The 17,513-nt window shown below is 42.8% G+C and overlaps 1 protein-coding gene across 3 annotated transcripts in view; it reads left to right on the forward strand.

Moving 5' to 3' along the window:
• The window catches only part of RASSF8 (Ras association domain family member 8), a 90,736-nt gene extending 73,845 nt beyond the window's left edge, over positions 1-16,891 (forward strand). For all 3 annotated transcript variants that reach the window (XM_030040788.2, XM_030040789.2, XM_030040790.2), the window contains exons 4-6: positions 6,627-7,516; positions 11,285-11,429; positions 12,576-16,891. In XM_030040788.2, coding sequence (XP_029896648.1) covers positions 6,627-7,516; positions 11,285-11,429; positions 12,576-12,697 — 1,157 coding nt within the window. In that variant the 3' untranslated portion in view covers positions 12,698-16,891. The remainder of the gene's footprint in view (positions 1-6,626; positions 7,517-11,284; positions 11,430-12,575) is intronic.
• Positions 16,892-17,513: the final 622 nt, after the last annotated feature.

The raw sequence follows: 17,513 nt of genomic DNA on the forward strand, positions 1-17,513 counted from the left end.
GAAGAATCACACCACTTCATTGATGTCTCTTCCTATGTTCATCCCTTCCTCCAAATAATTTCTGCTAAAGCAAGTGCCAGAGCTGGCTGTCAGACACTGAGAGAAAAGAGTCTGAGGTTGAGTTGAATCACAGCACCAAGTCTGAAGAGGATTAGAAAAAGGGAACGATTCTTGTTGTGTACGAACTAATGTTTTTAAACACTGAATTAATCATGTAGTTTACTGCTAAGAATTACTTAACACTTGTGTTATTTTTGACCCCAAAATTTCATTCTCTGCTGCTTCAAATAGCAACATTAAGAAGGATAGTAAGCACAAGAAAGCTGCATGCTGTGGTGATCCCATGGTGTGATTGTATAAAGTTTATCGTTCAGAAATCTAGTGACAGTAACCTTGCCGAGAGGAACGGTGCTTGGGTGGGATGATTTGTTGCCACTTTTAATGATGCAGTACGTCTAGCGTGGCGGTGGCGTGTGCAGCAGAGACCTGGGCTGCTTGAGCTGCTTTGCCAGGTCTTGCTGTTTGACCTCGGCCAAACTGCTCCTCTGCATTGTTTTACCTATTTAGGAAATGGATCTAAAATCAGTGTGGTACCTTGGGGTGCTGAGATGAAAGGCAGTCGAAAATGTGAAATTACTTTTAAGTGCTTTGTTTTGTCAGATTGTGATAAACTCTTGTATAATCTTTTTTTTGAGCGAAAGGATAACAGTAATAAACTAAGACTTCAGTCCTGATAAAGGCATCGTGAGCACAGTTATACCTAGTGAACCAAGCAGACCTTCACTGCCATTAGACTTGAGCCTGTATATCTCTGTGGGCTTGTTTTCCTAGGGCTGGACGCCTACTCTGATTCTCATTGTTTTCTATGGTATGCATACATGTGTGTGCAAAACATGGCATGAATTAAGAAATCTGAGTAATGCAAACTCTAACCTCTATTTTAAAGGCTTTTTTACTCTTGATCTTTCTTGGGTATTTAATGAGTTCTCGGGTAGCTAGAATGGTATTTTTTTTAAATTGCTACTGATGTTAACTGAAGTATCACACAATGAATGAAATGTCAGCTTCATATTTCAAAGATATTGAGTTCAAATCATACTGGGTTTACTAAAATTGCCAGCAATTACATTTCTATCAGTGCTGTTAAAGATTCAGGAGTTAATGCTGTTGCCCCCTTGGTAAGGCAGAGCATTTTCTCCCACATGTTCTACATGTTAAGAGTTCTTACAAGATTTTACCCATGCACAATTATTTTTTTTCTTTTTATTGCTGTGTTAAGGAAGACAGCATCCTTTAGCCTAGGGCTGGAGGACCATCTCTGGGAAACCAAGTGGGTCAGAAGGCTGTATCTGGGGGGGAGAGTAAGGGGTGCATTTGTCAGTGCCCCCAGAACTCTGGGCAGTCTGGCTTTGGCTTGAGCATGTGTTGGCATACCTGGCTTTACCTCCATGGAAACCTGTGCGCAGACAGGCCATAGTATGTATTTTCTTACTATGCACTGTTGTGAGTTTGGGGTGCTAATTCAGATTCAGCTCAAGAGTGAGACTTGTACAACTTCCCTTTTAGTTTGGCTGTGTTAAAACTTCTGTCTTACATGCAGATTTTTTTTTTTTTTTTAAAGACTCTGTCCACAGTGCCACCTTGCAGTGCAGGTCTTTGGCACAGCTGCTGTGCAGCAGCAGAGGTGATGGGATCCCTGGGAAAAAATGGGAGCTAGGAGTATGCCTATCGGGCAATTCCCCTGGCACCAAGTGTGTCCTGGTGGTCTTGGGGAAAGAGGAGAAACTGGGAGCAAGATTGCATGACCTCTAGTGACAAAGGCCTGCTCTTGCCTGCCCTAGCCCCTTCCCTAGGGAAGGAGAGATACCCCCATGTTTAAGACTGCTCATCTGGCCACCTTTCCCAGAAGTTATGTGAGACCAGGGCAATGACTCACCTGCTTGCACTGACTCACTGCTGTAGGTCCTGGCTGTGAAGCATGGGAGACGCTTGATGAAAAGATGGATCTTACTTGGTGCTTGAAATAAACTTTTGTAGCCTGACTGGGAGGATAAGGCAGAGATACGTTTTTACATGGTGTGTTGTGCTACCTGCATACAAAAAACCCGTGTAGTGCTGGTCCCTGAAATGCTTTGCATGTAGAGGATGATGCACTTTTGGGAGGGAGAAAAGGGATGAATCATTTCTGTCCTGAAAAACAGTATTGATGACCTCTCAGGTTACAGTCCTGCCAAAAGTATTGCATGAGAAACCCTGCTACTGCTACTGTGCCAGCTGCAAATATTAAAGCATATAGAGAAGCTTGAAGTGAATAATAGTTATATGGGTCCTGCTGCCTTCATGGAGTGTAATTTAAAAGTCTGCCTCTTGAGACTCTAAAAAAAATGTTCAATTACCTTGTTCCTATATTTCATTAGTTTAATCACCATTCATTGTAATGGAATCTGTGTTTAAATTACCAAATTACATTAATCCCAAACTAAGGCTACAGTGGTTGGGCCCATGACATGGGCACTCAGGTCCAGAGCTTGCTGTTTGGCTGTACAGCAGAGCAGTGGCTGGTCCAGGATACTGGCTGTAGTTAGCTCTTTAATGTCTCATTGATCAAGCAATAATCGGTGGCATTAGAACTGGGTTCAAACCACTCATGACAGCTAGTTGCAGGCTATCAGAACATCAGTGTTCTGGAGTCCATATATTTACTTTTCTGATCTGCTTATCACTTTTAAAATAAAAGATTGTTTTGAAGGTGTTCCTGTATTAATAGAACCTGTGATAAGTTTGTATGCTTAGGTAGCTGTAGGTGTGAACTTAACCTGTTAACCTTGACACTGGCCCTTTGTGCAGATGGCGGTCTGCTTTATGTATGTAAATATATACCTACTTCTGTTATAGCTTGTCATTTGCTGTTTTTCAAAACAGATACAAACTCTTGATGATTGTTTTGAGATGGTAGTATTATATGGTCCATGTGGGGGACCATTACATGGTCAGTGAGTCAGTACAGAGTATTAATGAGAAGTAGCTGGCCAGTGAAGGGGGTGTAGAGGCTCTGTGCTTTCTCCAGCCCTTGAGTTGCTGTTTTCTGAAGAGGGCACCATAGAACACAGCACTGCTGGTGCTTGTTTGGGGCTGTCTGGTTTGTGTTCTCTACCATTCTCATCAGTATAAGGCTGCAATAGAAGTATTAAAAAAACCCAAAACAAACCAAAACTGGTCTAATATGTTCTAGTCATATATGTTCTTAAAGCAAAATTTGATTTCAGAATTTGTAAGGGATCCACTGTTAAGGCGCATACCCATTGTGAACATCAGTGCAATAACTAAAGCTGTGCTTTGGCAGCTCCTTGAACTGGCTGCTTAACTGCTCATTGAACTTCACCTGGAAGTGAAGTTGCTTCATAAATCTGCATGAGATTCAATGTGGTCAATATGCAGCTGGGAGAAATACAGTATGGTTTAATGAATGCCATACATTGGTGGTAGGGGGCGCGTTACGTGAATACAACAGTAACCAATTTTAAAAATGAGAATGTTTGCATGAATGAGGTAGGACTGAGTTCTGCCAGGTGCTGTATAAGCACAAACAATCTCTGTGTCAGAAAGCTTATGGACAACACAAGACAAGAAGCAGCATGCAGGCGTTGAACTGTTCTTTGTCAACAACCCAAGAAACCTGCTTTCTTCTTGTCAGTGGTAGCACATCAAAACCAGCAGTTTGTTACAAGGATGCCTGTGTTCTGAAATATTCTGTCATTAGTTTTGAATTAACGCATTCACCCTTTCATTTGTGAATTAATCCTTTCTAATGCAAGCAAACATCACAGTTGTGGTTGTTGAGGTACTGTTAATCTGCGTCATACATAGGGTGAACACACTAGACCTAGGTAATGATCTCAGACGAGGACAGCTTTGTTTTAGACCAATACTGAAATCCAGGTGAGGTTGTTGAACTGTGTTAAGTATTACATCTACAAAACACTTTCTTTTATGTGGCTCTTGAGTGCCGAGTTCATTATTTAGGACTGCATGTTGCTTTGGAACCCTAAGCTAAGATGGAAATAGTTCTTGCCAAGTGCTTCACTTAATTCCTTAATTCACTTTTGGTCGAGATTGTTAGCTTTATTCCCCTCCCCCCCTTCTTTTTTTTTTTTTTTTTTTTTGCCTCTTGTTACATTTCTTTTCAGTAGTGCATTTAATAGCAAAGTGAATAGAAATTGCATGCTGATCGCTCCCCTAGTGGTACATACTCTTGTTTACAATTTCAAGATTTCTTTGAGCTTGGCTTGTTTCTGACACAAGAACATTAGTAGCATTACCATGAATACAAGCTGAAAGCTTTTAAGATTAACAAAATAGGGTGGTAAAGTGCAACCTTTGTCCTGGGTTCTGTGGTATGTTTTTACTTCATTTTTGTTCTGCGGGATTTTATTGTTAGTATGCTACAGCAAACAGTACTAGGTTTATTTTTCCTGTAACAACACCAATGCCTACTACTAACTATAAATCTTTGTGGATCAATGAGCAATATTGTGGGCTGGAAAAAAATCTCTGACTTTGTATCTTGGTGTAGTAAACTTGTTTTTGAAGGACTTTATTACAATAAACTCTAAATCTGTTTCTAAGGGTGTTGGCCAAGCCTGTTGGTATGCCGATAGAGAATTTTTTTTCTTTTTTCCTCTTCTTTTTTTTTCCCCAGTGTTTATGTAAAGTTACTTATTTATAAGGCATTCGGGGTGGTGGATTGCTGTTCCCATGCTGCTCGCTGTGTTTTGTCAACTTCTTTCAGTCAAATCGTCATGTACTCTTTCAGCTCTCACTCTTGGAAGTGAACGTGGACATTTTGGCCTCTTATTTGGCCAGCTAACTACCGCTAGTATGACCCATGAGCCAAAGTAGCCTGTTCTCTAGGCGGTGCCCATGCAGCTGAATTTTTTGTTGTTGTTGTTCTTTGCATCGTGAGCTAATTGTGAGAAAGTGAGATCAGAGGAACCATTTCCAATACAGTAGCTATATCCCGGGGAGCTCTTTATTAGGCTGGTCTGACAGTATCAGATTTTAGGGGCCACATAGTGGGTTAATCACCACAGTGGAGCTTCTTTCCTGCAAATTTGAGGTGGGGAGTCTGCAAGTGTTGTGGTTGGAGGCAGATCTCCAGCCTGAGATCAGGATGGTTTTGTTCTTCTGGGAAAAGTGCAGTGGTTGGGCACCTTGGTAAGGAAAGAAAACTCATCAAATGGATTACTACTGATAACGACATTTATTCCAACTCCTCCACTCCATGGTTGCATATATGACAGGTGTTTCAGGCATTTGTGTGCTGAAATAAATCCTCATTTGAATGATGATCTATCATGGAAATGGATATATGTAATGCATTAAAATAGCTAATGATGTTTTTAAGGTTAATGGCATTTGTGGAGCTGTTCAGAAATTCGTCAGGATCACATGCTTTAAAAGCAGTTGATCTTTCACATCTTTTTGTAAACAATGTTATGCCTTTTAAGTGAAGTCACTTTCATGGTGAGGGAAACTCTCTCCTGCATTTGGAGAATGCTGTAGCTCAGAGTGGTAAGAGTGTTCAGAAAAAAATACAAACAGTGGAAAGCCTCAAATGCTGTATTTTTGTAGCATTCAGAGCATCCTGTAAGGGGTGTCAGAGGAAAGACTGCTAAGCTGAATTCAACTATGGTTGGTAGCAGCACAAATGAAGCCATAAACAGAAGTTGCGCTTCCTCCTGCCCTAAAAGCAAACGCTACTGCATTCATTGTACTGCTAGCTGTCAATGTAGAGGTCAGAAAACATCTTGACAGTCATTAGAGGACTCGAGCTTCTTCCTGAAGGCCGCGTACCCCAGGGGGGACTTGCGAGCCGCTGTTACAGGTGAGGAGCCTGTGCAGGGAGCCCCACTTGCCGGTTTCCAGTTCGGGCAGACCCTTGCCGCCCTCGGCCCTGCCTTGTGCGCCGCGAAGGTTTGTCACGCCGGCAGCGCTGCCTCGTGAGCGGGCGTCGTGCTGTGGGGGTCGCGAGCCCCTGGGCTTCCCCCAGCGTCTCGGCTAACTGGGGCTGGGGGCAAGATGGCGGGCGAAGGCTCGCTCCGCCATGAGCGGTTGCCGCTCTGGTTGATGACACAGTTTAAAAGCAAACGGGCAGCCTCCGAACGTGGACTTCCCCACGTGGCTGTGTGACAGGCGCGGAGCTCTTTCTGCTCTCGTTTTCTTCCTCTAGAGACGCGCGTTTCTTCGCAAGGCGTCGCCACCGCCGGGTCGCCCGCCTGCGTCGCGGTGGCCCCGAGGCCGAGGGAAGCCCCGGCGCCGTGCCGCTTCTCTCGTGCGCGCAGCCGCCGGTCGGGCCCCAGCCCTCCGGGGCGAGGCCCTCCCCGAGCCCGCTCGCCGCCGCAGCAACCGGCGGGCAGCGCCCCTGCCCCGCGCCCGGGGGGGGCCTCGCCGCCTCCGCGCCGCGCCCCCCCCGCCCCCGCCAGCTCCCCTCACAGCGCACCTCGCGGGCGGCGCCGGCCGGCCGCTGGGGGGCGCCCGCGGCCCGCGCCGCCCCCGGGCGGCGGTCGCGCTGTCCGGCAGCGCCCCCTGGCGGCCCGGCCCGCTGACGGCTGTGCTTTGCCTTGCAGGGCGGACGGGCCGGTACACGCTGATCGAGAAATGGCGGGACACGGAGAGGCACCTGGCCCCGCACGAAAACCCCATCGTGTCCCTCAACAAGTGGGGCCAGTACGCCAGCGACGTGCAGCTGATCCTGCGCCGCACCGGGCCCTCCCTGAGCGAGCGGCCGACCTCGGACAGTGTGGCTCGCATCCCGGAGAGGACTCTGTACCGGCAAAGCTTACCCCCCCTGGCCAAGCTGAGGCCTCCCGGCGACAAGGCCATGAAGAGGAGGGAGCCGAAAAGGAAGTCCCTCACCTTCACCGGCGGGGCCAAAGGGCTGATGGACATCTTTGGGAAAAGCAAAGAATCCGAGTTCAAGCAGAAGGTGCTCAACAACTGTAAAACGACCGCCGATGAGCTGAAGAAATTGATCCACCTCCAGACAGAGAAGCTTCAGTGCATCGAGAAGCAGCTGGAGTCCAACGAAGCCGAGATCCGCTACTGGGAACAGAAGTACAACTCCAGCCTGGAAGAAGAAATCCTCAAGCTAGAGCAGAAGATCAAAAGGAACGAAGTGGAGATCGAAGAGGAAGAGTTCTGGGAAAACGAGCTGCAGATCGAACAGGAGAATGAAAAACAGCTGAAGGAGCAGCTGCAGGAGATGAGGCAGAGGATCCTGGAGTGCGAGAGCAAGCTGAAGGACTACGTGTCTCAGATCCACAACATGGAAAGTGGCCTTGAAGCAGAGAAGTTGCAGCGGGAAGTTCAAGAGTCCCAGGTGAATGAAGAAGAGGTCAAGGAAAAGATCGAGAAGGTGAAGGGCGAAATTGATATTCAGGGCCAGCAGAGTCTGAGATTGGAAAATGGCATTAAAGCTGTAGAAAGGTCTTTGGGCCAAGCTACCAAACGGTTACAGGTAAGAATGTCTTTTTTTTTTTAACCGTAGCGAAAGAAAAGTCAAAGACGTGACTGTAATGAATTTCTCTTATGCAGATTTGGAGCCCGTGAAAGAAAACACGAGAAAGTTTCCACAGTGAATTGGGGTAAAAGGAAGAAAGTGTTGCTCTCATTTTCAAATTGCATTTCAGATTTTTTTTTTTTTGAAGAGCAGACAGTGTTCATTTCACCTGTGTGTGTTTTGCTCACTCAAACCATCTGAAAAGAAAAACTAGCTGTTTCCTTGTCTCAGGGTATCCACCAAAACATCTGCTGGTTTGTGTTCCTGGCCATTCAGAAGGCCAGGGTGGCCTGCAGGGTTAGTGCTGAGCGCCACAACACCTTTCACTTATTTACACGCTGGCTCAGTTGCTTTCCCATCAGTTACAGCTTTGGTTTGCTACTGTTCCCTGACTGCCTGGTGGCCTCTAAGAAATCACTCAAAGCGTATCTTCACCATGCAGTGGTCCGTGATAGAGAAACACCAAAGCTAATATCAGCCAAACTAGCATGGGCTGCACCCGTGGCAATGCATCTAGCCACCTCGCCCTGCTGAGAGGGAGTGCTCGCTAGCTCCAGTGAGGTGCTGCTGTGCTACTGGGTCTGGCCTCTTTTACACCTCAGACAAATAATATCTCCTGTGTGAGCAATAGCACGTTTAGGGCTAGCAGAGAATTGTACTGCTGAGTGCTAAAAGGGGCTATAGTGCTCTTGACTTAATGCCTTTAAAAGTATTAGTCTTCAAACCCCTGTTGATTTGGGGGTAGATATCTTGAGGATTTAGGTCCTAGATCTTGGCAGCTCACTGTTTGATATTGTTAAATTTCAGGGAAATTTGCACCATTATATCCTCTTTTGAGGCTCAACTTCTGATTCTTGCTAGGTTTGTCTGCCACCAAAGTAGATGAATTAAACAGTCCAAAAGCAGCATCTGGATAGATGGATATAGAGCTAAAATAACTGTTAGCTTACAGGGCTTTCATTTTAGAGAGTAGCATCACCCTTTTCCTGTCTGACTTGCTGGTGTTCAGGATTTTATTTTCTCTACACCTCAGGCGTTTGTGGCACATGTATCAAAAGAGAATCTAGTCTCTTGCTTCCTTGCTAAAGTTAATGATATCACCTGGAACCTGATAGACATGAAAGAATAAATATAAATGGAAATCCAGCTGCTAGCTGGATGAGATGAAGGAAACATTGTGGCTCCTGGAATTTTAATGTGCCCCATGTAAGACAGGACTGAGGTACCACGCATCAGTTTGAGTTGTGATTCTTGCTGTATTCCTGGGGTTCACAGTTACTGTGTTCCACAGTGCTGCAGTTGCAGTAAGGTGATGCTGCTGTCAATATGTAAAGCAATTTTGCACCCTTATTCCTGAGCACCTAGAACCGTGTCAGTATAAGCTGTTTTTACTCTGCGAGGAGGGAAGAAAATGTAATCTTTTCATCCAAAACAAAATGGATAAAAACTGTAAGCAGTTTTGGCCATACTTAGCTGTCCTAAGTTTCCAGACACACTACGCTTAAAGATTTGCACTAACAGAAAGCATCAAGTCCTCTTCATGTGTTTTACCTATCCTGAGTAACACTCAGTGAGGCTATGATTGAGTTCAAAATTTTTCTTGCCTTTTTTTTTTTTTTTTTTTTTTTCCTCTATAGGCTAGGGTTTCACTTTCTTGGGAAAGTTTCCATTAAATTCAGATTCCCAAGCTTGTTCTAAACCTAGAGGTGCCCTAATCTAGAAGTCCAGGAGAAAATAAACTCAGCTCTGTATTATACAGTCTTGGTGGGGGGGAGGAATAGAGAAGTATTGTGTTGCATGCTGAAAGTTAAATATTAATATTCATAGAACTGCTGATTTGAAACTAGAAAGGTTGAGCATGGGTTTTTTTATAGACCTTTCAGTAAGGAAGGAAAGAAAATTTTGGTTTACTAGATTTCAAGTGATAAGAACAGGAAGGTGGCATTTTTTGGTAGCATGTGAGAAATTTCTAGTAATTTGTCCTACCTCTTCTTTCATTCCTTTTCTCTAGCCACTTCAGTGACATTACTTTGCAGCAATATGGCTATGTTCAGTTAAGGGTCAGATGCAGCACTCTGCTTTCCCTGTTTTTAGAGAAAGTTTTTAAATGGAAAACAAACAAACAAACAAAAAAAAAACCCAAAAAACAAAACCAAAAACCAAAATCCTAACCTTCAGGTAAAAAAATCTCACTGAAGTTTCACAATTAGATACTAAAATTTAAGAGCATAAACCAGTATGTTTTGGGGTGATACTCTAATATTTTTACGCTATTTCCTGTGAAAGTTGAGAAATATCAAGAACAGTTATTTATGATTTTAGTTTTGCTAACCTGCCTATTTTAGTGATTCAGGTTTTTAAAACTTAATTACCTTCAGTGGCAACTTTGTTGCAATTGCATAAAACATGGAGCTGTAGAATTAACATTGTAGTAAGTAAGGATAGTTGAGAATCTCCTGTGTCCCAAGTGCTCAGTTGTAGAGTCTAAAATAAATTGAAGAATTTTTCTGTAGAATTGTCCTAAAATTTGGAGGTGGCCTGGTTTTCATTTCTCAGTCCGGTTTCTCTGAAATCTTGTAGCCAATGAATGGAAACACAAGTTTAGCACCAGAAGCTGAGATGAACTACATGATATGCATTGACTGAACAGGTCAAATGAACACATCAGTGACAAAGCAATTGGCATTTAAAAGGTACTAATTTAGACATCAGATCAGTTGTGTTAATTTTCTTATTAACTGTTGAATTCAGCCCTAACTGTAGCCTTTCTGCAAGTTTAAAGTGAATAAGGGCTGTGCTGTTGGCAACTGTTCCTAGAATAGATCCACAAAACTATTCTGTCCCAATCCTTGTGTGAGTTCATGTATAATTCTGTTTACACAAGATAATTGGGTAAAATACGGTTGACCCAACCTCCATCTCTTGCCAAAATGAAGATGTAGCAGTCTGCGCTGCATAGAAATGCCCACAGATGTGCTGCCTGGCATCTGGGTAGCTAGCCCATCCCCTGTGCAGCCAGGTAGGCAAAGCCCACCCTGGCGGGGCGAGGGGGGAGAAATAGTTGTAGTCTAAGGCTGTCGTAATCTGTCGGAGCTGTAGGTTTTGCATATCATGCCAGAATTACAGAGCCTTGAGGAAGATCTGAAATTATCATCTTCTGTGCTTGCGAAGGGGTGGTGAACCAGCCAGGATTTGGCCTCATTCTACAAAACACAGTATGCGTGCAGAGTGAGAGAGTTCTGTCCATAAAAACATACACTCTAAATACGAAATGCAAAGAACAAGAGGAGAAGGGAATTATTCTCCTTTTAGGAATAAGAACTAAATGACCTGTCCAAGTCATGCTGGACACTTCTGGCAGAGCTAAGATTTGGTGCCAGACTGATGCTCAGTTGATGTATTTTTTTCAGAGTGCACAATATTACTATTATTTGCTCACATTTGTTGTGCCAATATTTTTCTCAGGTGATATGAGAAACATCTGCTAGTTGTCCAAGAAGCAACATAAACAGACCAGTAGTAACCCCTAATAAGTAATAGTGAGTGTTGCTTTGCTTTCTAGATTATGAGAGTAAAATATCTTTCAATTCTTCCGCTTGCATTTGAATTTAAAAATTGGAGGCTTTCTCATCAAAAGGAGAAGTGTTAGTTGCCCAGTTGCAAACAGTCTTGAAATGCTGCTTTATGCTTGCTACTGCTCAGCAGATGTTTTCTCTTTCCTGGCAGGACAGGGAACAAGAACTGGAGCAACTGACAAAGGAGCTGCGACAGGTCAATCTCCAACAGTTCATCCAGCAAACAGGAACGAAGGTGACGGTGCTGCCGGCAGACCCCGTTGAGGTGGAGGCCCCGCATGTGGAGCTTGAGAGAGGTGCAGTGCTCAGAATGCTTTTGGTGGGCGGGAGAAGGGGATGGCAAAGTGTTTACCATGCTGCATTAATGCTAGCGCTCATACATGAAGTGAATGCTCTGTTAGCAAAGAAGCTAGCAAAATATTAAGAAAGCACGGTGTCAAATATTTCTTTTCATTCCAAGGGTTTAGCAAGCTATAAATAAAACATAGTATGTAGATAACTTCTCTCCTGCTGTGCCTAGGCATGTGTGTGTTTGTCCCATCAGTAACCCATTAGGCCAGTAGCTTTCAAGTGTGGCTGCTATGGCTGCAGGCATGTAAGCTGGCACGCAATATGATTGCATGTCTGACGTTGCTGTTCATCTAGGTTCTTCCTCTTCTAGTGGGATGTGTTGTTGAAGTAGAGAAAGGAATGTGTCTGGATCTCAAGAAATCCCAGACGGCAGCTGCACAGGAATAGGAGCTAATCCAGCTGGGCTGCCAGCCATCTAGAAGTCCCGCACAGATGGCTGTTATGGCATGTGCAAATTGACTTTGCCCCTAGTGAGATCAGTGCATTCTGCACATGCCCACATCTGAATTCAAAATTTCCTAGACAGAAATACAGGAGCACTTTGAATGCGTGTCAGAACTGTGGCAAAAGCAGAAACACCTTTGCCGTGGCTCAGCCTCTGCTGTGGTGTGCTTTGTCCAGTAGCCTGCTTGCAAGGGGCCTGTTTCTTTCTGCATTCTCCTTAGCTGGTTCTGTCCCTTCTCTCAGAAAACTTCCTAACCAAAAGGCATTGGGAAGGTGGGGAGAGAAGAAGAGACAACCAGGCCTTAAATGTCAGCACTTGTACGAACTTTCTCTGCTAAGTGGGCAGGAAGCTGAGGCTTTGAGTTGCGTTCTTTCTGCATGTTACTGTATAAAGGTATTGCATGTATCCATGTGCATGTTCCTTGTGGGAGGGTAATTATATTGCATAGGTGTATCTTTCTGTTTTGAAATGAGTAGGAAGTGTGCACCTTAGATCTCATCACTTCCTAGTTGGGCATTTGAATTTTTTGGTTTATGTGGTATTAGGTTTTTCTAAAGTGCACTAAGGGCACCAGTAAGCAGGGAGAGGTGTTCTACAGACATCTTCCGTGATGATGACTTTTCTAACTGCCCGTTTTCTTGTGCAGAGCCAACATTTCAGTCTGGGTCACTGAAGCGCCCTGGCTCGTCGAGGCAACTCCCCAGTAACCTTCGGATTCTACAGAATCCCCTGTCGTCTGGTTTTAACCCGGAGGGCATTTATGTATGACAGTACATACCTCTTCTGGAGAGGACGTAGCAAGGTACCCTGGACAAGATACAATTTTGTTTTATTCTGCCAATGATGAATGGAAGAAGAATTTTTTTTTTTTTTTGTTAAGCCACCATATTTTTTTTTTCTTCTTCCTCCAACACACCACTTGGAGCCATACCCTGTGCACTGATGCTAAAGAGACAGAGGAACTGTCTGGATTCGTAATAGGCAAGGATGAACTTGCTGTCAACACAGCTAGAGTGCAAAAACCTTCATTTGTTTTTGCCACTTCAGAAGTGTTTTGGAAAGTATTGTTCCTTGTATAGGCATAAATAAAAGACTGAGGGTGAAGGAAACCATGTATGCAACTGATCTGAGGTTTAATTTATTCCCTTTAATCAATGGACGTGTGAATGTTGACCTTTTATATTTTTATTTTTAACTTGTGGATAATCACGTTTGGCTGTATGTCAGTCTGACAAGGTGATGTTAATTTGTGTGTACAAACATCCACCATTTGATCAAGTACAACAACTTGCAGAGTTCTGTGGAGTGCTGAACCATTACAATGGTTTCTCACTGCTGACTTTGTTAATTTCTGTTGTGGGTCATAATATGTCATGTTCCATCCATTGCTACCTTTTAAGGCTTGAAAAGTGAGCTTCTGGGATTTACTTGCTGTTGAATCTGCCTTGAATGAAGCACCTAGTGTTCAAAAGATTTATGGGATTTAAACCTTGGCTTGGTAAAAATATTTCCAGCATATGATTGAGGATGCACTAGTTAGATGATATTTTATTATATAGAATGTATATTTGAAATATTTTGCCACATTGTATATGCCTTTTGAGAAAAGAACAATGTAAGAAGTTGTCTTCATGTATCTTACCAAAAGAGAGTTGGAGGCTTTCACTGTGTGTGATTTTGTACTTTATTTTTTCCACTAGCCATTACAGTGTTCTTGTTTTGCAGTAAATCTTGCTGTTGGAGGAGAAAAAAAAAAAAACAGAAGACAAATGCGCATCCTCTTCCAGAATTCACTTGAGTTTTGTGGAGGGAAGAAACCTGGCAGAGAGTCCTGTGAAGTCAATAGCAGAGCTTCTACTGACTTGAGTGGGGCCAGGATTTCATTACAGGTCCCCTGTATTAAATGGTAGATGTTTAGCCTCTTTGAAAGATGTATTGCTGCTCAGTCACTTACAGAATATAAAACTTAAAAACAGGAAAATCACACATTTGGTAGTCGTTTTTTTACAAAACGTGAAGAGAACGTTATCATCTCTTGATGTCACTCTAATGCAATCATGCAGAAAGTAAAACACTACCAAGTAGCATATTGGTTACAGGCCTTGAAATTAGATTGTTGAAGTGGACACCAAGTTTGTAGAGAAAGTGACTGGCATCAGTGGGACACGTTGTATGCATACCTTAGGAGGCTGGCCTCATGGGTGACTTAGAGAAGGGATGGGACTTGCCTAGTTGCATTTGGATTTCCTGTTCTAACAGCAACTCACACCATCATCCCCACCTTTGAGATCCCCTTGAAGTGAGAGGGGGTCACCGTGCTTTCACTGCAGTATTGAATACCTGGCCTTCAGTCAGTGGCAAAATGACAGAACTCCTGATGTCTGGTAGGGTCAGGATTTTACCGCTGGTAGGAAACTCCAAGCTTTTTGCCATAGAAAATACTTAAGAATTCTTAACTCCTAGCATCCTCTTGTGTTGATTTACTGATGTGCAGATAAATGTTAATTTAAGTTTCCTTTTTTTAAAAAAGGAGCTTCCTGACAAATGGAAGTTTTATAAGATAAAGTAGAAGATGAAGGACTCTTGAGTGTTTAATGCATTTTTTTTTTCCCTTGCCACTTATTAATGGCATCATATATTCTAAAAATGCTGCTGTATTTAGACTAACAGCAACAGATAAGGCTGTGAATATATAAAGGACCTTTCCAAATGGACTCTGAATTTTTACTGTTTAACTTATCAGGTCTTCGCACCGCCCCGCGCCCCCCCCCCCCCCCCTTTGTGAGCAAACTGGACAATGACATTTTCCTACCTGAGGAATCTTTGCAGTGCTCACAGATTTTACTGTTAGTTTATCACAACTCTGTGCTCATGTTTACTGTGCCCATAACTTTGTATTAAAAAAAAAAAAAAAGAATGTGTGTGTGTATATATATATATATATAAAAAAAGTATAAAATATACATAGTTTGGGGACAATATCTGTCCAAGGTACTTGAGCATATATGCCTTACATTCTGGGCTCAATTTACAGAAATAAAATGGCCCTCTCCAGTGGATATCTTGCATCTTCAGCACCTCTTGATGTTAGAGAACTGAGGCACTCAGCACCTTGCAAAGTCTGGCCCAAATTATGCTGCATGGGGGTGGGGGGAAATAAAAGAAAAAGCCTGTTGCAATTTCAGTCTTGTACTGAGATGAAGTATTTTTAAGGCAGATCCATACTTGCCCAGCTAATGTTTTTGTCATACTTTGTGACTAGCCTATCTCCCACAGATGTCAGTTTGAGCTGAATTGGGCTCTTGCATCATAAAAACTGCTCTGTTTCTCTGCCAGGTTATTCTTTAAGATGGAGGGAGGAGGAAAAGGATTAAAAGGAAGGGTAAGAGCAGCTTTGGAGGGCTTAAGTTATGGCTTTGTAATAGAATCAAGGAAGGAATTTGCCATTTAAGTTAAAAAATAGCACCTGCTGACTGCAGCAGCTGTTTGACAGAGGGGCCAGCCTGGAGCTGGCTCAGGAGCGGCCACTGCATCATCACTGAGTGGACCCTCCTTGTCAGGGCTTTAGCATATGTCAAGGTGATCTGAAAAACGTTTACAGCTTCAGCCACAACTTTGCTGTTGTGGCAAAGGAGAGGCTTTGGTATCCAAACCTGTCATTTGTGAGACACTGACAAATTCCCCTGTCCCCACCATACTCCTCTTGCTTATTGAATTTCACCCAGGCTAAAAGTTCTGTAGCATTTTCACCCTCTCTGTAAATAAACCAAAACGAAATGGCATGCCCTTGCATTAAATGTGAATTGAAAAATGTATTACAGTTATAAAAATTCCTCACATTATGGCATTGAGTTTTGCTTCTGATCAACTGCAGAACCTCACTCTTTCTTTACAAATGTAGAAAAATTAATTTTCAGAAGCGTTTCAAACCTACTTATGGGGCATTAGCAGAAAGGAAGCTACACATACGGATTTTAACAAGTGCCATACTATTTACTGGGCAGCATGATAAAAAATGGGGTTTTTTGCTTGCATTAAATAGTTGAATATACAAGCACTATTTTCCAGTGCACAGGGAATTTATATGGAGAACTTCTGTAATTTATTACTAATGGAAATTAACTGTGTTACCTCTCTGATCCATGAGGATACAGTTTATTTTTGCTGGTGATGCTATGTTGTTAGGGGAAAAGGCGGGGGGCATTGACCGTTTGAAAAGCCAGTAGGTTAAGGCTAAGGTAAACATTCTGAATACCCAAGCAAGGGAGAAACCCAAGTCCCACTCTGAAAAGTCAGCTAGGAACCTGCCTCCCATTATCTTTCAGTGGGACTGAGGTTCCCAAGTGCCTGAATTGCTTCTGGAAATGGTATGTTAGCTTTGAGATTACTTGCTTTTCTAAACCCTAGCAAGTTGGAAGTTCTTGAAGGGAACTACCAGTAGCATTAGCGATGTGCAAACATGCTTTTGTTGTGAGGTAAGATGGAAAAGATCCTTTAGTGAAATAAAGATCTCTTGGGGCAATAATTGCCTTGTTTTTAGCGTGGAAAGTATTGCATTATTTTAGTGAACTGGGATCGTATGAGTATGAGCAAAAAAATTGATCCTGTAATTTTTAGTGAGTTATCTTGAAGCATATAAATTCCTGATGTGCATTAACTTGAGTGAATTGGGCCTTAATGATCCATGTAAATAACAAAACTGTATTCAGATATTTTTTCCAGAAAATAGTCTCTAATGGTCTGTACTGTATTAAAATAAGTGTCAAAGTGTTACTTTTATATTACACCTTTTTTTTTTTTTTTTTTTAAGAACATTGAAACATGCATGTTTGTTCTATTTGCTACAGTATTTTAATGTTTTGGATGAAGGCCATCGGTTGTATGGAGATGACAAAACAATCATTCTGTCTATTTATTCAGTATTGCTGCTTAAAGTTTTCAAAATAAAGCTTTCAATGCCAATATAGTGACTGATTGAAAGCTGTTCTAGCTCTCTTCAGGTGTTTTTTTTCTATGTTTATAGAAAACTAAATAAGTGAAACTTCGTATATAAACTGTTATACCAGCAAAGAATTATTGCAATAATATTGTGGGGAGGGGTTGGGGTAAGCCTGTGTAGTATATACATAAATGTATGCATGCAGCGAATGCATTTAGGTCTCAAGTAAATGGATTGCTGAAGAATGTTCGAATCCTTTGTGGCCTTGCAAGCAACTTACACGTGCGATCAAATACTGGTTAGTGCTGCATGCCAGTGTGCAGTGCTTGTGAGGGGCAGAACAAGAAGAGGTGGTCACAAAGGATCAGCTCGGAGCCCTTTGAACCAAATGGGATTTAAGCACATTCTTGAGTATTCCATAGATGCGTTCCTGAATTGGGCCTAAAAGCATGTTCTGATACAAAAATCTTTCAGTTGCAGTAAGGTTGCCTTGGTTCAAGTGTAGCTGGTACCTCTGAAAATTTGAGTAGTTCTGAGGTGGATCAAGTATGCCTGCTCTATTGGTAAAGGGTATCAAAATGCAGAGAACGTTCACCCTCATGATCACCCCATGAAACTACTAACTAGGGGTTCTGACTGGAAGAT

The sequence above is a fragment of the Aquila chrysaetos genome, chromosome 17 (genome assembly GCF_900496995.4).
Source record: "Aquila chrysaetos chrysaetos chromosome 17, bAquChr1.4, whole genome shotgun sequence".
Taxonomy (NCBI): Eukaryota; Metazoa; Chordata; class Aves; order Accipitriformes; family Accipitridae; genus Aquila; species Aquila chrysaetos.